A 26123-nucleotide genomic window follows, 5' to 3' on the forward strand; every position below is an offset into this window, starting at 1 on the left:
TCAATGTAATATTCTCACTTTGTAAGGTGTAAATATTATATAAGAAATAGAAGAGGTGTAAGAAATCCAAGAACATTCTCTTTAGAGTTTTTACCATAACTTTGTCATTTTAAGTCACAATAATTGCTGGCACTGCTTTTACTATCAAAGTAATTTAAGTCTCTCTATTATAATAAAAACATCCTGGGATGAGACGTGGCTTCTTCAGATAGATACTTTCACGTCCCGCGAGATGAGACTTTGTGCCAAGAGATTTAAAAGATAAAGAGTAGATGACAAAGTAGAACGTCATAAAGAATTCAAAAACAATGGCACGATACACATGCGGAGCAAGTTAGAGATAAAGAAAGTACTAAAACTCGAAAGTCTAAAAAAAAATGATAGTAAAGATCGCATTAACACAAACAAACAGAAATTATTACTCTGTGAAATAACGGAACAGCGAAAAGAGATTGAATATACTGTTCAGATTTAAACTTTAGGTTGGAGACTTGTATATTGTCTAATTCGTGTTGCCATCAGGGAAAAGTAGTGTTTCTTCCCAATGAAGAGGCGTAACCGCGAGAATTAAAAGATTTGTTGTTTGGTGAAAGTGAAATCCACATAAGCAAGCAGCAGAGATGTGAAGTGGCTGGCGCGTAGCACAGGCTGGGAGGGTTGGTAAGTGAAGCAAGCAGGGGGTGAAGCCCCCTAATTATATATATAAAAAAATTATGGCTTCAAACTGGATACAGCACTGTCAGTTACAATTTAAAATTCATTTATAAGACATGTAACTCAATGATTTCTGATTGAATTAGCATGAGTTTCATCCTAACCCAAAAGTACTGGGTATATAGCAAGAACCAATTACTCACAGGGAGGTCACATTCATGTATACAATCAAACTCACTCATACCTCAGCCAATTAGGAGTCATCAGCCAAAATAACATTCATCAGTTTTTTGGTTTTTTTTTAAATTAACCTATTAAATTCAAGGTAAAACTCTAAATGGCACTGTCTTTTCAATTCTGCTCCTGACATAGTTTCATCTTGTTCCTGGATTGGTCCTAACAGAATTCTTTTCTATTCCCACCCGCTTTCTACCATGGCCACCCCATGTTCCATTCCACTCCTGACTGCATTCTCGTTTTAACATGTAAAATGCATTCCAGTAAGGCTCATAGCCTAAGTGAAGATGTAGAACATAAGAATCTGTAAGGGGATTAAACACACACACACACTCACACACACATAGATTTGAGTAAATCTGTTTATGACTTTTTTGTTTTGTTTATTTTATAAAGCAATCAGAGTTGATCTAATGATATTGTTTTCAAAAAATAATAAACAGATACAGTATATGACTAGATATACTGTAGAGTGATAAGCCATCCTCTTTTTCAAAAAGATGTGTTCTCTTTTTGTAATAAAATAGTGGTTAGGTTGATTAATTTATAAAGTTACAAAAGATGTCTAGGATTTTGTCTTAATTTATTCTTAGACTGTTGTCATGCATGTGTATTTGTGGATCACTCTCTGGGCTCATCCGAGGTATTTACTACCACCTGAGTTGAGAGGGGGCACTGGCGCTAACTTTGTATTTCCTCCTCAGTGCTGAGATGAAATCCACAGCCACCGGAAGTGTTTCATTCTGAATAGAACACACCACAGGACGGGGCTCCCACCTTGTAACTGAAATTCTGAGAATTTCAAAGCCTAATGGATTCTAAAGTATCACAGGATCTTACTGGTGAGTGAGGAAAGAAGGGAATGGTAGATTGGCAGACATTTCAGAGTAGTATCTGCAGTCATGGTAAAGATTGAGCTAAGCCAAACAACAAAATTCTTGACTTACCAGTCGATCTACATTCCTACCCTCACCTCTGGTCACAAGCTGTGGGTTGTGACTGGAAGAACCAGATCACAGATGCAAATGGCAGAAATTAGCATCCTACACATGGTGCTTGGGTTCAGCCTGAGAGACAGGGTGAGGAGTGTAGACTTTTGGGAGGAGGTCAACGCAGAGCTGCTGCTCCTCTGCATTGAAGGGAGCCAGCGGAGGTAGTTCAGGCATCTTAAGATGACTCATGTATGTCCTAGGGAAGCATATCTAGTATAATTATATACGGCATAACTAGGACGAGGCCTCAGGGCAGACCCAGGACAGGCTGGAGGGATTATTTCTCTTACCTGTCCTTTTGGAACACCATGCTATCCTGCCTGAGAAGTTGAAGGGGGTGGCGGGGAAAAGGGACATCAAGGGCATTTTTGCTTAGACTGTTGTCCCTGTAACCCAGACCTAGATAAGATGCAGAAAACTGATGGATGGCACTAAAAGATGCTGAGATATCAAAAGGTTAGCAAATGGTTAACACTAGAATTACCAGAGCATATGAAAAAACTCGCTGATCCATCCGACCTTAAACCGCTTCGCACCTCTCCGTCAGCGTCGTTTGTCCTTTAAATGTGTTGATAAGCAGCAAACATCAAGCAGCCTGCTATCATATCCCCTCACCCCGCACAGTTTTCTCAGCTCAAGTCTGTTTACCGGCGTGTCAGTTGCTTAGAGTTGTATAGAGTGAGAAGTCAAGCAAAATGACACCTTTTATAAATACTATATCGTTATTTGGAACACTTGCATTACATGTGTGCTCCGTGTCTACAATGATCTACTGTATGCAAACACATCATTAAAACAGAAATGTTTTTCATGTTTTAGTAATAATTGATAAAATGGAGACATGAAGTGTATAATGTGTGAAGCCTGAATTCCAAATATCAAAGAAACACTTTAGCAAAAGGTACAAATATAACAGAACAAATGTGCTTCCATTCAAAAATATACAGTGGTGTGAAAAACTATTTGCCCCCTTCCTGATTTCTTATTCTTTTGCATGTTTGTCACACAAAATGTTTCTAATCATCAAACACATTTAACCATTAGTCAAATATAACACAAGTAAACACAAAATGCAGTTTTTAAATGATGGTTTTTATTATTTAGGGAGAAAAAAATCCAAACCTACATGGCCCTGTGTGAAAAAGTAATTGCCCCTTGTTAAAAAATAACCTAACTGTGGTGTATCACACCTGAGTTCAATTTCCGTAGCCACCCCCAGGCCTGATTACTGCCACACCTGTTTCAATCAAGAAATCACTTAAATATGAGCTGCCTGACACAGAGAAGTAGACCAAAAGCACCTCAAAAGCTAGACATCATGCCAAGATCCAAAGAAATTCAGGAACAAATGAGAACAGAAGTAATTGAGATCTATCAGTCTGATAAAGGTTATAAAGCCATTTCCAAAGCTTTGGGACTCCAGCAAACCACAGTGAGAGCCATTATCTACAAATGGCAAAAACATGGAACAGTGGTGAACCTTCCCAGGAGTGGCCGGCCGACCAAAATTACCCCAAGAGCGCAGAGACGACTCATCCGAGAGGTCACAAAAGACCCCAGGACATCGTCTAAAGAACTGCAGGCCTTACTTGCCTCAATTAAGGTCAGTGTTCACGACTCCACCATAAGAAAGAGACTGGGCAAAAACGGCCTGCATGGCAGATTTTCAAGACGCAAACCACTGTTAAGCAAAAAGAACATTAGGACTCGTCTCAATTTTGCTAAGAAACATCTCAATGATTGCCAAGACTTTTGGGAAAATACCTTGTGGACTGATAAGACAAAAGTTGAACTTTTTGGAAGGCAAATGTCCCGTTACATCTGGCGTAAAAGGAACACAGCATTTCAGAAAAAGAACATTATACCAACAGTAAAATATGGTGATGGTAGTGTGATGGTCTGGGGTTGTTTTGCTGCTTCAGGACCTGGAAGGCTTGCTGTGATAGATGGAACCATGAATTCTACTGTCTACCAAAAAATCCTGAAGGAGAATGTCCGGCCATCTGTTCGTCATCTCAAGCTGAAGCGATCTTGGGTGCTGCAACAGGACAATGACCCAAAACACACCAGCAAATCCACCTCTGAATGGCTGAAGAAAAACAAAATGAAGACTTTGGAGTGACCTAGTCAAAGTCCTGACCTGAATCCAATTGAGATGTTATGGCATGACCTTAAAAAGGTGGTTCATGCTAGAAAACCCTCAAATAAAGCTGAACTACAACAATTCTGCAAAGATGAGTGGGCCAAAATTCCTCCAGAGCGCTGTAAAAGACTCATTGCAAGTTATCGCAAACGCTTGATTGCAGTTATTGCTGCTAAGGGTGGCCCAACCAGTTATTAGGTTCAGGGGCAATTACTTTTTCACACAGGGCCATGTAGGTTTGGATTTTTTTTTCCTCCCTAAATAATAAAAACCATCATTTAAAAACTGCATTTTGTGTTTACTTGTGTTATATTTGACTAATGGTTAAATGTGTTTGATGATCAGAAACATTTTGTGTGACAAACATGCAAAAGAATAAGAAATCAGGAAGGGGGCAAATAGTTTTTCACACCACTGTAACTGCAGAAAAAGAAACGGCGTTAGGGTGCGACATTGACACACATTTGCTACGACAGTTCCGGTGGTACAACGGTATCAACTGTTGTCTGCTAATTAAAGCTTCATGGGTTTAATCCCGGACGAGTCCATTTTGAGAAGTGAGCTGTTCGTATTCTTACTATTTTAGAATAAAAACATACATTTGATTCCAGTCTGTAACAGCCAGTGTAATTTATGATACTTGTAAAGGTTAGGTTTGTTTTATTTTTTATTCAGAATTATTCTCTCAGCTGCGTTCATGATCCCAACTCCACCCCCAAGCATTTGACACTGCTGTTTTCATATAGACATGCTATAACAGAGGTAAACTCAAATCATGACGATGGTTCTACATCGGATCAAAAATGCTCTTTTGCCATCGCTGTACTTTGTATATGTATATGGGAATCTCTGCACTCTACTTGTGACTGTAGGAAGTAAGTAAATAAAGGTAAATGGGTAAATAACATTCGATCTGGCTATTACATACAAAGGACGGTGCATGTGCCCAAAACATGAACATTTATATGTTACTTACATAAATGCCTGGTAATTATAGTGTTAAGCATGTTTAATCAAATAAAGACATTAATAACATAAATTGCTTTTGCTCGTAAAATAAACTTAATCTTGTTTAATTATAAGTAAAACAGTACATCTTTTCCATTGTGGTATTGTAAGTGTGTTAGGTTTCTTTCAGTTGAGCAGGATAAAAAGGACTAGTGTCTCTGGAGTTTGTTACTGAAAGAGGGTTTCAGTATTTTTATATGAATTAAGATCTCCAAGGAGTGGTGGTGAGATGATGAAATGGCTACCTAACAGGCCTGTGTAGTTGTTGCTAGTACTATTGATAGATTCAGGTGTCTCACTTACACCCTTGTAACATCACTTGTGGTTACTTCGCCTTTGGTTTTTTTTAGGGACATTTCACTTCATTTTGCACTCACTGTAAGTCAATCTTTTGCTAACTCTGCTTGTGTGCTTGCCATTTTCCAACTTCTTTTGTAGTTATTGTAGTTATGCTGCATTGTAAAATAACTTACAATTCATAAAAGATTATGCAGTTAGGGCATAAATGATATGCTCGCCCATTAATTGTAGACTTCACTGTGAGAAAAGTAAGGAGTTTGTGTGTCATTTTGTTAAAAATACTGCAGACTGTGGAGCCTGGGGTGCAGGTGGAGATTAGCTGCTACACTCACCTGGGCAGTACAAAGACTGCAGTGTGGTGTAACTTAACATAATTCATACATATAAAAAAAGAACATATTTACACATCTACACATATACTGTACAGTATATGAACATGTACATTGTATATAACATGCTGTGTTAATTGCAAGATAAACATTTTAAAAAATCCTTAATACTGCTAATGTCACTAGCATAAGTAACGCCCTTAACATATACTGCTCAGAAGCATTGTCTATTCATAGTTTGTTCCTTATATGATACAGTCTTTTATAGGTCTGTTTCCTCTTTCACTGACACCTGTTTGTGTCTGTCTTTTAACACTGTTAACACTGAATACACTGTTGTATTTTCCACTAAAGTTGGGTGACTTTCAGTCATTTAAACTCCTCTTGGAGTTTTGCATTGACATTAAATGCTGGATGGTTAAAATGAAGAGCAGGCAAAACATAAAAAGTCAGTTGGTGTCCTAGGTCAGAAACACCATTTAATAGCCTTTTTGTGCTAAGAAATAAGACAAACAGTAACAGTAACTAAGGCCTTTTGTGTTCTTAATCTTGTCAGGGAATGAATGGCACATTTTACGTTGTCTGTTTTATTTTTTTAACCTTTTCTGGGTCATTTGTGCCTTTTTTATGCAGGATGAACTGGAAAGAGCAGAGAATCTTCACAAGTGTTCCCAGTAAACCATTCCCAAAAAAGATACATAGGGCCCATACACATGTCAAAGATTAAAAATTACATAACTAACATCATTATGTTCCTTTTGTTTTTTTCCAACAACTAAATAACATTTAAAAAAACAGTATGTAATTTTTTTTTTATTTGAAGAAAATAACACTGCATGCAGTCAGGTCAAACTTATACAACAATGATATCATAGTCAAACAAGGAAAAAACATCAAAAACTTGAAAAAAGAAAACGGGAACAAAAAGACACAGAACCTAACAAAAAACAGAATTTGTAAATAATTCTAAAAATAACAAAAACAATAATACAGGGCCTTCAGAAAGTATTTAAGCTCCTTCACTTTTTTACACATATTCGTTATGTTGTAGCAATATGCCAAATCATTTAAATACATTTTTTCCCTCATCAAGTAATGCTAAATACTACATAATAACAACATTAAAACAATATTTTAAAAATGTTTGCAAATTTATTAAAAATATAAATCTGAAATACCACATTGACCGCATTTAGACCCTTTATTCAGTAAACCTTTGAAGTCATTTTGGCAGCAATTATGGCGTCTTTTCGGGTATGACACAGCAAGCTCCGCACACAAGGATTTGGGATTTTCTACCATTTGTCTTGGCAGATCCTCTCATGCTCTATTAGGTTGGATGGAGACAGTCAGTGAACAGCTATTTTAAGTTGTCTCGGGACAGATGGTAGATTGGGTTGAAGTGTGTGGACTTTGATTGAGAAACTCAAGGACATTAACTGAGTGGTTCCTAAACCCCTCCTGTGTTGTCTTTGTTTTGTCCTTAGAGACATTCTCCTGTTGAAAATAAACCTTCTGCCCAGTCTGAGGTCCAGAGCACTCTGGAGCATGTTTTCATTAAGGATATCTCTGTACTTTGCTCTGTTTAGCTATTCCTTAAGTCTATATAACCTCCCAGTCCTTGCCATTGGACTGGCACTGCACAACATGATGAGCGATGTCTGTTTTCCACCAGATGTGACACTTACACTCACCTAAAGGATTATTAGGAACACCATACTAATACGATGTTTGACCCCCTTTCGCCTTCAGAACTGCCTTAATTCTACGTGGCATTGATTCAACAAGGTGCTGAAAGCATTCTTTAGAAATGTTGGCCCATATTGATAATATAGCATCTTGCAGTTGATGGAGATTTGTGGGATGCACATCCAGGGCACGAAGCTCCCGTTCCACCACATCCCAAAGATGCTCTATTGGGTTGAGATCTGGTGACTGTGGGGGCCATTTTAGTACAGTGAACTCATTGTCATGTTCAAGAAACCAATTTGAAATGATTCGAGCTTTGTGACATGGTGCATTATCCTGCTGGAAGTAGCCATCAGAGGATGGGTACATGGTGGTCATGAAGGAATGGACATGGACAGAACCAATGCTCAGGTAGCCCGTGGCATTTAAACGATGCCCAATTGGCACTAAGGGGCCTAAAGTGTGCCAAGAAAACATCCCCCACACCATTACAACACCACCACCAGCCTGCACAGTGGTAACAAGGCATGATGGATCCATGTTCTCATTCTGTTTACGCCAAATTCTGACTCTACCATTTGAATGTCTCAACAGAAATCGAGACTCATCAGACCAGGCAACATTTTCCAGTCTTCAACTGTCCAATTTTGGTGAGCTCGTGCAAATTGTAGCCTCTTTTTCCTATTTGTAGTGGAGATGAGTGGTACCCGGTGGGGTCTTCTGCTGTTGTAGCCCTTCCGCCTAAAGGTTGTGCGTGTTGTGGCTTCACAAATGCTTTGCTGCATACCTTGGTTATAACGAGTGGTTATTTCAGTCAAAGTTGCTCTTCTATCAGCTTGAATCAGTCGGCCCATTCTCCTCTGACCTCTAGTATCAACAAGGCATTTTCACCCACAGGACTGCCGCATACTGGATGTTTTTCCCTTTTCACACCATTCTTTGTAAACCCTAGGAATGGTTGTGCGTGAAAATCCCAGTAACTGAGCAAATTGTGAAATACTCAGACCGGCCCGTCTGGCACCAACAACCATGCCACGCTCAAAATTGCTTAAATCACCTTTCTTTCCCATTCTGACATTCAGTTTGGAGTTCAGGAGATTGCCTTGACCAGGACCACACACCTAAATGCATTGAAGCAACTGCCATGTGATTGGTTGATTAGATAATTGCATTAATGAGAAATTTAACAGGTGTTCCTAATAATCCTTTAGGTGAGTGTAGAATTGGGGCCAAAGAACTCAATCTTGATTTCATCAGGCCAGGGCATCTTATGTCTCATAGTATGACAGCCACTTAGTTGCCTTTTTGCAAACTCCAAGTGGGCTTTCATGTGTCCTCTGGCCAGATCAGTTTTGTGTTGCATTGGTGGTTATCCTTCTGAAAGTTTGTTCCATCTCCACACATCTTCGCTGGAGCTCAGCAACAGTGGCCATCAGGTTCTTGGTCACCTCTCTTACCAAGTCCTTTCTCACTTGATTGCTCAATTTGGCTGGATAGACAGATGTAAGAAGAGTTGTGGTTGTTCCAAATTCATTCCATTTTAAGATTTATTGCAGCTGCTGTTCTCTTGGGAACCTTCAAAGCTGCAGAATATTTTTATAGTCTTCCTCATGTCTGTGCCTCAACACAATCTTGTCTCTAAGCTGTGCAGGTAATTCCTAAGACCTCATGGCTTGGATTTTTTGGATTATTATTCATTTTACATATTGTCTACTGTGTGACTTTCTATAGACAAATGTGTGTTTTTCTAATCATGTTGAATCAATTAAATTGACCAGAGGTGGACTCCAAACAAGGTGGAGAAACATCTCAACAATGATTAATACAGTGGGATACACCTGAGCCAAATTTCAATTGTCATAGTAAAGAGTCTTAATACTAGTGTCAATATGATATTTCAACTTTTTATCTTTAATCACTTTGTAAGTATGAGGTGGTGAGTGTTGTTTGGTGAGAGAAAAAAAATAAATTAAAAGATTTTGGCAGAAGGCTGCAACATAACAAAATGTGAAAAAAATAAAGGTCTGAATACTTTCTGAAGGTACTATATATTAAACAGTCCCAAAGGTATCAGGTCCTAGTGAGCTGAATGACTTTCGGCCTATCACTTTGACGTCACATGTAATGAAGACCATGGAGCGGCTGCTGCTTCACCACTATCTATTAAATGACAACTAAACAGAAATACACAATGATCACAAATGACCAAAACTAAAAAATTATCAAAGAAGACAAGGAAAAGAAATATACGTGTCATCTCCAACCCAAGTGAAGTAACACTGGGTAAAACATAGTACATACAGAAATACCACTGGTAGTACTCAGACTAAGAAAAGGTGCTAACTATCCTGAAACCTTCTGTTCATATGAAGGCCTGAGGCAATGTCTCAGTTTATTTTTTTCTCTCTCTCTCCTCCTGCATCTTCAACATTTTTTTATCCTCTAAAGTTTATTTTGGTATTTTGATTGAGACCCATATAGCTGGAACTGCCCTTTCATATTCAAGACATTACTCATTTAATCATGTACTTAATTTGTTATATCCATGTGACTACAAGACATTTAATGTATCTTGCCATAGCATGTTCTTGTTAAACATGGTGAACTTTTTAACAGTGGCCAAATGTTATCTTGTCATCAAAATCAAACAGCTCAGATCTTTTCTAAGTTTTCTAGGCTAACCTGTAACCAGCACATCCACAGTTTCCTAGAGCCTTTTGTAAATGTGTTTGGATTTGTACAGTATTGCTGCATTTCGACATATTAGCCAACATGGTTTCACCTGTTTTTGGTGTATTGAAAGGCGATCATTATTATTAGATCTGAAGGTAAGGCAAAAACCATAAAAAAAACTCAGAACTCAACACCACCAAATAAAATAATCTTATTTTTTGTGAATTCATTCAACAAACAAGAAAAATAGTGAAATAATATTACCAAAACACACTGGCCAAAAATAAAGAGACTAGTTGCAAAAAAATTTATTTAGGATGGACAAAGAACTTAGAAGTCAGAACAAAAAAAAGAGACGAAGAACTGCCTTGATTAACTAGCTGAAATGGAATCCTGAAAGCTGAATCATTTAGATAGTTTAAAAGGTCACAACCAAAAATAATTAAGTTTAAAACTAGAAAAAACTTGCATCAAAACAATGCAAAGGTTAACGCATAAGCTAAAGGAGTAACTACAACATTAACTATTAGGTATGCAAAGGTCAAAATACCTGAATGCCCAAAACAAAAGAATACTTTTTTTAAATAAGTAAAAGTAAAGTAAATTAAGTAAATAACCACAATAAGACCTGCTCAAAAATAGGGGAGTTGAAGGCAACTTAATGCACTGTAAAAAGCAGAAGTCTTACATAATTCACTCAGGTAACTGTAGCTCTAATGGCTGCAAAACCTTAGAGAATTGATTGGAATTGATTATTTGCCTTAAACCTAGTGCTATTAAGATAGCCTTCTACGCAGAGTTGTCCCTTATTGGACTAAATGTGTTGGAAATTAAATTGGTGTTATGAGAGCATTTACACAAAAGATTACCCTCTCAGTACTTCCATATTGTCAGGGAGAGGATACTTGTTCACATTTCAGCTTTGCCTCCACAAATAATTACTCTAGCTCAAGCAATAAGAGTTTTTATTAGTTCCTTCACTGTGTTTTTTCATTAGTTTGCTGTTTGAACAAGTTATTTTAATGTTTTTATAAGGGTCCATTCCTTAATTAAGGCAGTTGCTTTGTCAGCCAGGTGAAACTGATTTTTAACTAGGTAGAACAAGAGAATAAGGAAAAGGAGGTAGGGAGAAGAAACTGGTGTGGAGAAAAAGATTGCATGCTGGAGGAAAGGGTGGCAGAAAAGGAGCCAGCATGCTATATAGTTAAGCTGAGCGGGTGTGCAGCCAGTATGCTTAAAAGATGAGCTGAGCGAGTATGCAGTCAGCATGAAGAGTGGACAGGCTGAGCAGGTGCAAGGTCTGAGTGCCAAAAAAATAAGTTGAGTAGGTGCACAGTAGGCCGAGGACAAGCCAAGAAGAGAAGGAACCTGTGTGCTGGTAGGACAAGCCTATAAAGTTTGAGGTCAGCAGTGAAAGGATGGAAGACACCTTAAAGATAAGTAAACATCAACTGATAATAGTTATTTGGGGACTTGAGTTCTGCTTGAAACATACTATACTGTACCAATTGCAAAACCTTGATTTTGTGGGGGGTATTCAGGTTTTATTTCTGGGGGAATATGTTACATTTTAACTTTTGCCGAAGTACATGCAGGTAGTCACTTAAGGTGTTTTATTGCAATTATTTTTATATTTATTAAAACCCTGAAGACCCATCTTTCTTGGTCAATTTGTATAATATTGTGAGGATAGGACACCTTGGGTTAATTAGGTGCTGGTGTAGGGGTTCCCCTTCTTGCTCCATACAAATTGAGGAGGGTGGCATAATCAAGGTTTCTGTCTTTTTGTTTTTGTTTTTTTTTAAATTACACTTCCTATACATGTGTTGGGAATATTATTCATATCATATAGTAATCCATATTACATAGAAGTGATACTGGAAAATGCAGAGAACATTTTCCGTGTAAACCACATGGGAACTTAAACAATTTATTGTTGCTGTAATAGAGATGGAGTTAATTAGGACCTAAACAAAACAGAACATAAGATTTAATGTAATAAACTGTGATCTTGGAAAAAAGTCTGCCTGTATTTTGAATAGGGACTACTAAGGGAATTAGCAAATATAACTACTACCTATGATCTACCATAGATATGCAATATTCACTAAAAAAGCAAATTTCCATCAGCATAGTGAATAAACCTCATCAGTCTGGCATTTGGGTTAATGGCAAAAAGTGTTAGCATTATATCATAATATCTGTTTGAAACAGGACATGGAAGTAAAGGCAGAACAATTAAAAACAGTTGTATCAGTATGGAGGTATTAGAATGAAACAAACTGTTGCAAATTATATTTTCCATTTTGGACCACTTAATGAAGTTCATTACACACTGATTAAAACTGTTTTTGAAGACTTTTGTACTTACCAAACAGTTGCTGATGGAAAAGGAATTTCCCCGCAAAGAGACCCGTTATGATAGCAAGTAACCAGAGCAACACTTTCAAAAAATTCCAAGCCCCTCCAGGGTACTTGTTTGCAATAAATGAAAAGCAATTTCCCACAACAATCACATTTGCTTCTGTCTGGCTGTGTGAAACAGGATCTTCAGCAAATATCAAAAAATTAAAGAAAGTCACCAAATATGCCACAGCAAGGCGAGACCATGGGTGTTGGAAATAGTACAGGAATTTTTTATCAATCTCCATTCTAGGGTCTTTCACTCCAAAAAATATTTCTGCAAATAAAAACAGATGAATATTAATAAACTTATAATATATATATATATCAAAAGTACCTTTGTGAACACTCTATAATAAAAAGACAAACATCGGGAAAAAAAAGTTTTGTTTATGATTTAAAAGATTAAGAAAAGTAAAAGACAAGAAAAAATTACTCCTGATCCATCAGTGTCATCATTCAGAGAGGAACCAACAGAAATGACTAAATCTCCCTTTAAGAATTTTAAGTTTTACTGTAGGGTATGTGGAAATATTTAATAATTATAGGACAAATCAGTTTGGATGGTGTAGGCAAGACATGAAGATCTCTGTGCAGGTGATAAGCTTTGCACTCATATACACTGACTGCCTATGAGATATTATTCTTTAATATACAATATATACCATATATGTAGTATTGATGGTTATTATTATTACTGCTTTATATGGCTTTTTTATTATGCTTTCATTTTCATTATTGTGCTATATCAATCAAATAATGAGAGGGTTATCTTGTATCCAGAGATTTCTATAAAATGGGGTGACAAAGCTCTTCAATAAACATTGACTGGTTTATTGTAGCAAAATGATACTAAATTCAAAATATAAAAAAAGTGTTACCAAACCCTGACATTTGCAGCCTCACAAGTGTGGAACCCTAGATGTGCTGGAGCACCGCAATTGCTGTTTTCCTTAACCCTGAGACTTTTGAATTGCAGCTCTTCTTAGCCTTCCACTCTCCAAACTCCTATAAGGTATGACAACATCTGGAGAAGATGACAACCAGAGTACTGAGTGCACCTCGGCTAATTGCTGTGTTCTATTCTGTTAACTTTAATTGGGGAATCTAATGGCACAGCCCGATAGTTGATTTGTTTGTGTTATATGTCTTTCTTTAACATGTGCATTTCTGTTTAATATAGACTTTTTATGCATAGATTCAGAATTTAGATGTCAGTTTCATGTTTAGTTTTGAAAATCAAAAAACTTTTTAAAACTTTTTTTATTTTGTTAACCGCAGTGTCATATTAAATTTGGTTACGCGACTGTCTTCATCATAGCAATGACATCTCAGAATGCTATGTATAAATAGAGAAACCTAACCACTTGCCAGTAACCCTCAGTGGATACTCCAATCTTTCTGAATGTTGTAGGGATAGCTTTGATTTTGAATTAACCCCAGGAGTAGAATTTTCTTTTAATTTATTTACAGGCCCCTTTGTGATATTGAACCTTGATCTTTTCTTGTTTTTTTTTATTCAATTTTTAACCTTGTTTTCTGTTTAAAAAATCATCTCCTGGTGAAATTCTTCTCCACAACAATCTTCAGATATGCTCATGACACTAATAGTATCAAACAAGCTCAGTATAAATGTATTAGTTATATTGTTGCTGTTGCTAGTTTGTTACAGTCATGGTTTTGTGGTGCCACTGGAAGTAAAAAGATCCTTCTACAACATGTTTCACAGCATTGAATCTGGTCCATCCATGGAGCTAATGCATTGAAACAATGACTTAAAACAAGAACAATGGGTGTACTGATGTATCTTTACTGGGTCTAAAATGTCAAAAAGGATGCAGAGGTCTTAATTATCATACTCAGTGTAAATAACATACTGCAGATTCCATTTTTAGAATTAATAGCCACTTTAAACTTAGAAGGGTAATTTCATGAAAATTAATAGTAGTGCAATCACTATGTACTGACTCTTGTTTGCAGAAACAGTTTAGACGTCAAATGAGATTGAACTACATATATAAAGTAAAGATAGAATAACAACATTCTTAATTCAATTCAAGATGCTGCTAAAACTGGAGAAATGGCCTTGGAATATCAGGCACAAGCATCAACCCACTGCAGAGTCCACTCACACTCAGTTTAGAATTTGGAATTAACCACATACATACGTCCTTAGGACAAATGGCGGAAAAACCTATAGAGACATGAAGAGAACATGCAAAATGCATACAGACTGGGATTAGGCATGGGATTTACCACACTGCACTGCATCTATGAGGCACATAGGCATTTCCATAACCTGCATTTTATAAGTGTGTGATGATCACAAAGCTTGTATAGAGACTGATTTTGGAGGTAACACAAGAAGAGACAGAGTTTAGGTGCACAGGAGTAAGAAATCTGTTGGATTCCATAACTTCCCAGGTAATGTAGAAGTGAAAAATGGGTTTTAAAAACCTGGCTCTATTTCCTGATACAATAATTAAAATGAAGGCCCACTTTTTTTAATATTTTTTTTTTTACTCTTTTTACTTAAGGACAGAACAGGTATCAAGTAGAGAGGGAAACATCCTGACAGGTTTCTTCCTTGAAGAATATTTTATTTTAATAAATTCAATATAGTGATGTACTGTAAACCAAGTGCTCTCCTTCTATAGCATGTGCTACAAATGGCCTCTTTAAATTATGCAATTGTAGGACTGTTGTGTTCCATCTGACTCCCAACAAATAAAATAGTTGAAAACTTGAGCTAATACAGCATCATTAGGATGAAACACTCTTATTGTTTGCTTTCTTGTCTCGATGTTCAATTTGTTTTTGTTGATGATGATATACCACCTATTTTGTTCCAGGTGGCTTTACAAAGTCAAATGTTGTATGATGTTGTCAAGCTTTAGTGGTGGTGTGCTCAAAATTCTGATAAGATTGCAAGAATTGGTTCCAAAGTGTAAGAAAAGAGTTTTGTCTTACGATGCTTTCAGACCATGCTTCACTGTCTATATGAACCTGTTCAACTTGATTGCATGGAATTCTATTTTACTCCAATAAAATAATAAAAAAAATACTTGTAAAGCAGCTGCCTTCAAGACACCCTGGTTTGGCCATGACAATTTTAGGGCACCAAAAAATATAAAGCCAGCCCTATCTATCTGTCATCTTCCATCTTAAATGTATAAATATCAAGATGTTCACCTTCAAAGTCTGCAAATGAATCAGATGACTTGGTTTCACTTGCACTGTCACTATTTTTTGACTTCAGCAGCTTCCTTGTGACTTGACCAAGCACTGTACAGTTAAGTTTCAGTTATCCCTTTCTCTTGCTAAAACCAACCCTTTACGTGACACCAGTCAATCAAAGGGGACACTCATGTCTGGATGATTTAGGGTCGCTCATTCACCTAAAGTACATATATTTAAATTGTGGGTGAAAAATCTTTCCACTGGAAGAAAATCTAAGACAGATATGGAAAGAATGTGCAAGGTCCATGCAGACATTAAGGGGGACTAAGATATGAACCATTTCTCATAGAGCTGTGAGGCATCAGTCCACTGTGCTACCCATTTATTAAAATAAATTTGCATAAAGGAACCAGACTCTGTCAAAATACAAATTACAGACCATCAACTGTGCATATTGATTTGTTTTATTGCAGACACAGCTTGCCTTACCCATTTTTATTGCCTTCTTACCTTACAAATGAAATCATAGAATATTTTTGTCGCTATTGGGATATTTTAAACTAAATGCATTGAGATGTGTAAGGCTACTGATCCTGAACAACAGTTTTCTAATTAATGTAACTTCCTCCAAGCATACCTATAAACACATACACAATGTCATGTTATTTAATATTTCTAATTCATAGTTCCTCAAAAGCTTGCGAGCAAGAATAAATTGAAGCTAATGTGAAAAGCTCACTTATTTTAAAATATGCCAGACACTGCTGGTGCCTGTAATTAAATATGTCTTCTTCATTTGTTAGCTTCCATATATATCTTCTTCCATTATTTAAATATTGTGGTTGTGTACAGATTATTACTTCCCTGACAAATTAAAATAGCATTTTTTAATTCTAGGACTCTTATAATGTATTATCCTAAATTTACAGTATTAATGCTTGTCAATTCATAAATGTGTAGAATTATTCTGTATTTAGAATTTGCCAAGTGCTGTCATATTTTTCACAGAATATTTCTTCCTGGATTACTTGCATTTTCTTGAGTCGATCTCACTAAGTGTTTTTAACAGTTTGTATAACTACAGTTTCAAGCTATTGCAGCTGAGGAGAAGGTTATAACTGAGGGAAAATAGACCTACGGTTCACAAAGCAGTCCTTTCTGTTTGCATCTGCTGTAAAGGACTAGAGAACTGCGGACAATGCCAAACATACCTGGCTTTCTCTCAGATACAATCTGTTAATTTTACTGTTTGCTTCCTTAAAAGTAACGGATAAAGTATGTGTGGAAAGATCAGTCCTCTGTAAGATACAAATATGAATATTACAAAGTGTTTGCTATATTCACACCAAACATATGCTGTTCCATATTTTCTTAAACTACAAGTTTAGTCAGTTGTAAGCACAATAAATTCCATAAATACACTATTAGAAAATGATTATAGGCTAAAAACAAAGTATTAGCCTGCAACAGCCATTTGTTCAAAGCATATGGAAGATGAAAGGAGATGCAACCCTTTGTTGATATAATCATTTTAAATGCAAAAAAAAACCCAAATCTTGTTACAATCACTAGTCTGTATTGTTGGCATCTGAAAAGATGGATCACTTCTTTCAAACTAGAACTTTTTTTTAATCCTGTTTGTGACCCAAAATAATCATATATATATATATATATATATATATATATATATATATATATATATATATACAGTGGTGTGAAAAACTATTTGCCCCTTCCTGATTTCTTATTCTTTTGCATGTTTGTCACACAAAATGTTTCTGATCATCAAACACATTTAACCATTAGTCAAATATAACACAAGTAAACACAAAATGCAGTTTTTAAATGATGGTTTTTATTATTTAGGGAGAAAAAATCCAAACCTACATGGCCCTGTGTGAAAAGTAATTGCCCCTTGTTAAAAAAATAACCTAACTGTGGTGTATCACACCTGAGTTCAATTTCAGTAGCCACCCCAGGCCTGATTACTGCCACACCTGTTTCAATCAAGAAATCACTTAAATAGGAGCTGCCTGACACAGAGAAGTAGACCAAAAGCACCTCAAAAGCTAGACATCATGCCAAGATCCAAAGAAATTCAGGAACAAATGAGAATAGAAGTAATTGAGATCTATCAGTCTGGTAAAGGTTATAAAGCCATTTCTAAAGCTTTGGGACTCCAGCGAACCACAGTGAGAGCCATTATCCACAAATGGCAAAAACATGGAACAGTGGTGAACCCTCCCAGGAGTGGCCGGCCAACCAAAATTACCCCAAGAGCGCAGAGACGACTCATCCGAGAGGTCACAAAAGACCCCAGGACAACGTCTAAAGAACTGCAGGCCTCACTTGCCTCAATTAAGGTCAGTGTTCACGACTCCACCATAAGAAAGAGACTGGGCAAAATGGCCTGCATGGCAGATTTCCAAGACGCAAACCACTGTTAAGCAAAACGAACATTAGGGCTCGTCTCAATTTTGCTAAGAAACATCTCAATGATTGCCAAGACTTTTGGGAAAATACCTTGTGGACTGATGAGACAAAAGTTGAACTTTTTGGAAGGCAAATGTCTAGTTACATCTGGCGTAAAAGGAACACAGCATTTCAGAAAAAGAACATCATACCAACAGTAAAATATGGTGGTGGTAGTGTAATGGCCTGGGGTTGTTTTGCTGCTTCAGGACCTGGAAAGCTTGCTGTGATAGATGGAACCATGAATTCTACTGTCTACCAAAAAATCATGAAGAAGAATGTCCGGCCATCTGTTCGTCAACTCAAGCTGAAGCAATCTTGGGTGCTGCAACAGGACAATGACCCAAAAAACACCAGCAAATCCACCTCTGAATGGCTGAAGCAAAACAAAATGAAGACTTTGGAGTGGCCTAGTCAAAGTCCTGACCTGAATCCATTTGAGATGCTATGGCATGACCTTAAAAAGGCGGTTCATGCTAGAAAACCCTCAAATAAAGCTGAATTACAACAATTCTGCAAAGATGAGTGGGCCAAAATTCCTCCAGAGCGCTGTAAAAGACTCATTGCAAGTTATCGCAAACGATTGATTGCAGTTATTGCTGCTAAGGGTGGCCCAACCAGTTATTAGGTTCAGGGGGCAATTACTTTTTCACACAGGGCCATGTAGGTTTGGATTTTTTTTTCTCCCTAAATAATAAAAACCATCATTTAAAAACTGCATTTTGTGTTTAATTGTGTTATATTTGACTAATGGTTAAATGTGTTTGATGATCAGAAACATTTTGTGTGACAAACATGCAAAAGAATAAGAAATCAGGAAGGGGGCAAATAGTTTTTCACACCACTGTATACACAGTAGACCCCCGCAAGTCGCAGTTCAGAGTTTGCGGCCTCAGTCATTTGCGTATTTTTCCTTAGAACCTATCTAATAATTATTAGCGGAAACCACAAATATCCTCCGCAATTTTTATGGCTTTTTTCATGGCAATACTGTACTGTAGAGAGAACAGGAAGCAACTGTAGAGTAAACGCGGCTTGAGATGGTGAAAGTAGCCAATGAATTTGAAACTGTGACTCCCAGCAGTCCCTGCAGTGGCTCTGAATGGTCTTCTGCTGAGGGTGCTGGGGCTATTGGGGTCAAAGGGTGTTAGCGCGGCTTTTACAAAGGGGGCCGGTGACCAAAAGCAAAAAAAAAATTATTGTAATTTGTGTTTCAAGTTCCTGTCTCTCTGCCTGCCTTCTGTTGGGTTACCTGTACTTATTCGTTTTGTCCTGGATCATTTCGTGTTTGGTGTCTGCATTGTCTGAAGCCTGCCTGTGTACATAAGGACTGTAAGTGGATTCATGGCCATCCTGCAAAGAAAGAAGTGCTCTTGAACCCATTTTCACCATTTCAGCAACTAGCAGTAGGACTATCTTTACATTCCCATTCAACATGCGGATCTCTGGACTATCTATTTTCCTCATTACACTTCATCCGTTGCCGCTTTCATGATTTACTGTGTGTGTTTTGTTGGTGCTTTGTTGTATTTAATGTGTAATTGTTGTAAGGGGAACAGGGGTGGTATCGTTGTTTTCATTTATTTAATTTGTTTTCATTACATTCTTTATTTGCTGTTTGATTACCGGATTGCTTTGTTTTTGTCTCTGTTTGTGAGTGTGTGCGGGTCAGGTCAAGGCTGGGTGCGTCCCTGGAATCTCCACCATAAAAATAAATAAATCACCGTCTTCTCAACGGTGTGAATCTTAGCGGCATTGGACCGCTGCAGCGTTATTCATTTCTCCTTGCTGCAGATTGACTGTGATGCATGTCCAGCTGAGTGTTCTTGTGTTTTCTGTTTTGTTCCTCTTAACCCTTAAACCGCCACAACCAGCTATAGTCATTTCCCAGTGACATTTGCAAGCACGCAGGAGCTGACTTAAAAGCCTGAACAGCACCTGTGCTTTCTGGCTGATTGCTTTGTTTCTCTCTCCTCCCCCAACCATCCTCTGCTCCTGTTGGGGGTTGTGCTCCCCTATGATGTTTGTCTATTCTTTAATCGATAACTAACTGCATATTGAGCTTGTTTTACTTCTGAAAGAGACATGTTTGTTTGTTTGAAGTGTTTGAATAAAGTTCATGTTTCTACAATCTCCTGTGGTTCTGTGCAATTCTGTGACCCAAGCGTGACACACTGCAGCCTTACTGTCTCTGGGATTGAGACAGTGTCAGCATTTACCTGTGTGTTTGCGTGCTGCCAGTTCAAGCGCAGTTTGCTCAGTGATTCATTGAGTTTTATCCTTGGTGTCAGTTGCAATTTGTACATATTGTTCTAATAGTTTTTTTAAATAGTTTTTACAGTTCATTAGCAGTGTGTAAAATGATCAGTGTTGCAGTAATTGTGATGCTCTTTGCATGGAAAAAATGTGTTCTATTAAAATTTCACTTTTTCTTTGTGAATTGTGATGTTTACTTAAAGTGCAGCAAAAAAGTATTTGGTGTCCAGGGATGTATTAACGGGCGGCACGGTGGCGCAGTGGTAGCGCTGCTGCCTCGCAGTTAGGAGACCCGGGTTCACTTCCCGGTTCCTCCCTGCGTGGAGTTTGCATGTTCTCCCCGTGTCTGCGTGGGTTTCCTCCGGGCACTCCGGTTTCCTCCCACAGTCCAAAGACATGCAGGTTAGGTGGATTGGTGATTCTAAATTGGCCCTAGTGTGTGCTTGGTGTGTGGGTGTGTTTGTGTGTGTCCTGCGGTGGGTTGGCACCCTGCCCAGGATTGGTTCCTGCCTTGTGCCCTGTGTCCAGCAGATCCCCGTGACCCTGTATTCGGATTCAGCGGGTTGGAAAATGGATGGATGGATGGATGGGATGTATTAACCCTCAAGTATGTGGCTGCTTAAGGAAGCCCCAAGATGCCGTCGAAACGCCCTGCACCTTCTAAGGCTTCTGGCAATGAAAACGTGCTTGCATGAACTACAGTACATATAATGGTAACATCGGTATTTTACATTCTAGCACTGCAGGAGACATAGCAGTACAGTATACAGGTTTACCTTTACATTCTTTTTTTTAGGTAATGTATTAAGCTGAGTGTGAAATTAAATTAAAGTGTTTTGGGGGCATACTTAGGGTTTAAAATATAAAAATAGGCATTTTTTTTAGCCACATCCAAAATTCATGGTTTTTCACAATTCGCGGGTGCTCTAGGAACATAACCCCCAAGAATTTTGGGGGTGTACTGTATGTATGTATGTATGTATATATACTAGCTGTACCCGGCCACGCGTTGCTGTGGCTCAGTCTGGTTAAATGGAAAAGAAAGAAAAGAGAAAGCGCACGTTTCTAATATGTTTAATTTCACAATGCTTGTGGGTATACAATATTTTTTGTTGTTCCATTGTCTGTGCAGATATAGAGATTTTCTGGTTTGCCGACTCTAGAACACGCAACATATAATTGTCCATGTGAGAAGCAATCGGTGTCTAGATCTAAACCACACAATTCTAAAGATTGGCCCTGAGCTTTGTTGATGGTGATTGCAAACACCAATTGAATTGGGAATTGCAATCTCTTAAATTGAAATGGCATATCCGTTGGAATCATAGGAATGCGAGGAATGAGGACATCTTCACCTTTAAAATGTCCTGTCAAGATTGTTGCTTCTACGACGTTGCTCGTTAATTTTTACTGCAAGCCGCGAGCCGTTGCAAAGCTTTGGCTGGTTGATATTTCGCAACATGATAATTGGGACGCAGATTTTCAATTGCAGTACGTGCGGTGGCATCCCTGGCAGATCGAGTGAATTCAAAAATTCTGTTGGATAATTAATAATTAATTCATCTGCTTCCACAACAGTGTCGACGGACTTGTATGTGATTGCCTCGCTTTGAATGTTAGACTGAAAAATATTGTTAAGTTTGTAGACGTCTTTGTTCTTGGCTGCAAGAATAGCTCGTTCACACAGCCAATCATGATTCTTATAATTGGTTTGAATATTGGGAAATAGTTTTTCAACCAGTTCTTCTTTTGACGTCACTAAATTGCAGAAGTTATAAGGTAATGAAATTCGTCCTGAGGTCAGATCAACCGGCACCTTTCCGTTCCCAATTTCTAGAAATTGATGTGAGAATATCTCAGCTGATCGATCGTTTTGCAGCTGGACACGTATATTTGTAGCTAAGTTTAAAGTTTTTACGTGTCGCCACAAAGTAGAGTATTTCAAGCAAGCATTTATTTGGTCCACTGGTGTCGATCGAGGAATTACAGGTAATGTTTGCCTGAAATCTCCTGCAAGCAATATTAATGCGTTCCCAAATGGTCTGATGTGTTCACACAAATCTTGCAATAATCGATCAAGAGCCTCGAGTGATTTTTTGTGCGTCATTGTGCATTCATCCCAAACAATAAGTTTGCATTTCTGCAATACTTTTCTCATGCTGGATGTTTTGGAAATGTTGCACGTGGGAGTTTTAATGAATTGCATGTTCAATGGCAATTTCAAAGCGGAATGAGCAGTTCTTCCACCTGGTAGCAATGCTATTCCGAATGAGGCAAGAGCTAAGGCTATGTCATTTTGGGATCAAATTGCTGCTAGAATCAATCTAATTAGGAACGTTTTACCAGTTCCTCCTGGCGCATCTAAGAAGAAGATTTCACCAACCCCGTTATTGACAGTTTGCATTATTTGATCGTAAATGCCTTTTTGCTCAAGCGTTAGCTTAGGAATATTTGATTGCACATATGACAAGAGATCACCCGTGTTGTAGTTTTGTCCACGACGCAATTCTACATCAAACAAAGCAGCAGCAGATCAATTCGGTGATGGCATTCACAATTGATTGAGAACTTTGTGATTTCTAAGCACAAATCTTCAATCATTATCAACGCTTCGTTGTAGATTTCTGCTGTGAAATCCATGTTCATATTTGAGTTTTCCTTGTGTATTTGACGGAAAATATCTTCAGCCATGTTTGATTTATATTTCTTCCATAACTCTGTTGGAGATGAAGGAGAGCAAGCGGTCAATATGATTGCAAACAATGCACAAATTTGATTTGCATGTGACGTGTTGCACGCGTCATTAATGCATACATCCCAGTGTCGGTCGTTCTCCAATAAATTCAGAGCTTGACATGCACTGCAGAAAGTGGCATGTATAACGCTGTTGACAATTCTCAATTGCTGGAAAGACATTGGACCAGGCACATTTACCAACAGCATGCGAAGAAAGAAGCATTCATCTTGATTGGGATGCGCGGTGTACAGTCTGCCTATAGTAGTTTCTTTGAATATGCCAGGTTCTCCGTCGACTCGCTCTCCTCGTTTGCGTTGTTCAAATGATTTTCTACTCGTGTTCCATGTGTAACACGTACGCACTTCCGAATACAGCAGTGTTTTCGCAAATGCTTCATTTTGACATAACGTGAAGAAAGCAGTTAACTTTGTAGCCGGTGGATTCAGGGCTATTTCTTGCACATTTGCAGCTGTGAAATAAACGTGTTGTCAATTTTCTAGATGTACTGCTAAGTGAACAACAGCTGGACTTAGTTCATGTATGGGAAATGAAAGAATTCACCATACAGCTTCATTGCTGCTTATGTATGTTCCAGCCTGATACTGTGCGATTTCATCGATATGTATGACCGCATTCCTATCACTTCTTTCTGGTTGCATGCCAAAAACTGCCGTGTCGCTGCCTTTATTCACGTACTTACAAATGTATTTGATCGATTTAACGGAGTAACAGTATTCCACGTTTATGTGCGCTTTGTATGATTTTGATGGCAAAGGCGAATATGGAACAACCCACCAGTTATCTACTTCAATGTCACCATTTCGCATTTTTATGGTTGCTAATTTACCGCAATTTGGAAATCGTAAATGGATCGTAAATCAGAAACATTGAAATGGAATCGTAAAATATTTAGTATAGCATGTGTTGCTTTTACATCCAACAGATGGCGCTGTAAGCATACGCGTATTTGAATGAAACATTGTGTCAAAATTTCAAAGCAATCGGTGAAGAACTTTCGGAGATTTAAGATTTTGAACAAACGAACATTAGAAGTATATTATATATATATAATATAATATATAAACAGTATCTATACTAATAAAAGGCAAAGCCCTCACTCACTCACTCACTGACTCATCACTAATTCTCCAACTTCCCGTGTGGGTGGAAGGCTGAAATTTGGCAGGTTCATTCCTTACAGCTTCCTTACAAAAGTTGGGCAGGTTTTATATCGAAATTCTACGCGTAATGGTCATAACTGGAAGCAGTTTTTCTCCATTTACTGTAATGGAGATGAGCTTCAACGCCGTGGGGGAGTTTCGTGTGACATCATCACGCCTCCCGTAATCACGCAGTACATAGAAAACCAGGAAGACCTAAAAAGCGCTGAAGAAAACATGCATTATATAATTGAGAAGGCAGCGAAACAATAAGAAGCGGCGAGTGACATATACAACCATATTCATGAGTTCTGCTACTTGAAACAAAGCACGATGTAAACCTACACTTTAAATTAAGTTCATAGACAGGCTGCGCTGGCGTTTGTAATTTAGTGCCTGCCCATATAAGGCCGTCCGTCAGCGGCAATCCAATAGCAAACTCCACTAAATATTCACGGGTTAAGGACTGTGCTTATGCAGAGGAAGATGAGATGGTCAGGGTGGTGTTTGGTACAAACTCAGCTAAACTGCGAGAGAAAGTTTTAAGTGCCAGGACTAAGGTAACATTAAATACAGCCATGGACATAGCACGAGATGGCACCAGCACAGCTGGGAAACTTGATGCATGTACACCGAGCGCTCACGGAACTGACGCGTGCACAGATAAAAGCAACAGTTCCAAAGAGCTGAACAAAACCGAATTACACAATTGAAAAGGCAGCAAAAATATGAAGCGTCTGATACATACAAGCATATTCATAAATCCAAAACAAAGCACACGTTGGAAAAAGTCAATGTCCCGCTAAAGGAAGACAGTGTAAAAAAAACCGTGCATGCAGTGTGTCAGGTCTCAGATAAAGAAGAAGACGAGCTGTTTATTGATGCAGTAAGAAACGAATCGATGAATGAAACCTGTCATCTTTACAACGATTGACAAACACGGAATGTAACTTGAACACAACACATCCTACAAATACGAACCTGATTGAAAGAAATAATGATAATCAAATCCTTGATGACAGCAACACTCAGTAACACTCACAAAACAAATACTGTATATTGACAGTCATGTTACGTTATTTTTAAAATGTTCCCTTTTCTTTTTCTAGCTTTTTTAACACACTACTTCTCCGCTGCGATACGCGGGTATATATATATATATATGTATATATATATAACCCGATCTACATACTCGAATAATGGATACTTTATTCGCCATCAATGATTGTTTTGGTAAAGCCATACTCAGTGTATTCATTAGATGAACGGTAAAAAAGTAAGAGCGAGGGAGGATGACTTATTGAGGCATGCAGGCTGTAGTGCGTCAACTCTATCTGAATTGCGATCACATTTGAAAAAATATATCTTTTCAAGTTCTATTTAGTCCATATGTGTCAAACTCAAGGGCAGGGCCACATCCGCCCGGCGTAATTATATCCGCCCCGAGATCATTTTATATACTGTATTATTGTTATTAAAGCCCGGTATATGAAGCGCTGGTAACACAATAAACTACAGATCCCATAATGCAGCGCTTCAGCTGCCTTGCCAACACTTACCGAGTTAATCAAGTTATTGAGAAGCTAGCTCACACGATGCTGAAGAGAAAAGTTGATTCTGAAAATAGAGCCTTTAAAAACCGATGGGAGGCTGAGTATATGTTTACTGAACCCGTGTGTCTCATTTGTGGAGCTAATGTGGCTGTAATTACAGAATTTAATCTAAGACGGCACTATGAGACAAAACATCAGGTTAACCTGAATGCAATGCAGAAGATACAGAAAGCAGCATAATTAAATAAGAATCTGACACTTCAGCGGACGCTTTAACCCGTGCACAATCACAAAGTGATTTCAAGTGAAGCTGCTTTTATGGGAGACACAAATGCAC

General features: G+C 38.0%; 1 protein-coding gene across 3 annotated transcripts in view; it reads right to left on the reverse strand.

The window, feature by feature from the left end:
• The window catches only part of tmem117 (transmembrane protein 117), a 573994-nt gene that overhangs the window by 520057 nt on the left and 27814 nt on the right, over nt 1–26123 (reverse strand). For 2 of the 3 annotated variants that reach the window (XM_039760885.1, XM_039760884.1), the window contains exon 2: nt 12397–12705. In XM_039760885.1, the coding sequence (XP_039616819.1) occupies nt 12397–12676 (280 nt within the window). In that variant the 5' untranslated portion in view covers nt 12677–12705. Of the gene's footprint in view, nt 1–12396; nt 12706–26123 lie in introns of those variants that run through there. The other variant, XM_039760886.1, reaches the window with a different exon arrangement.

The sequence above is a fragment of the Polypterus senegalus genome, chromosome 8 (assembly GCF_016835505.1).
Source record: "Polypterus senegalus isolate Bchr_013 chromosome 8, ASM1683550v1, whole genome shotgun sequence".
NCBI lineage: Eukaryota > Metazoa > Chordata > Cladistia > Polypteriformes > Polypteridae > Polypterus > Polypterus senegalus.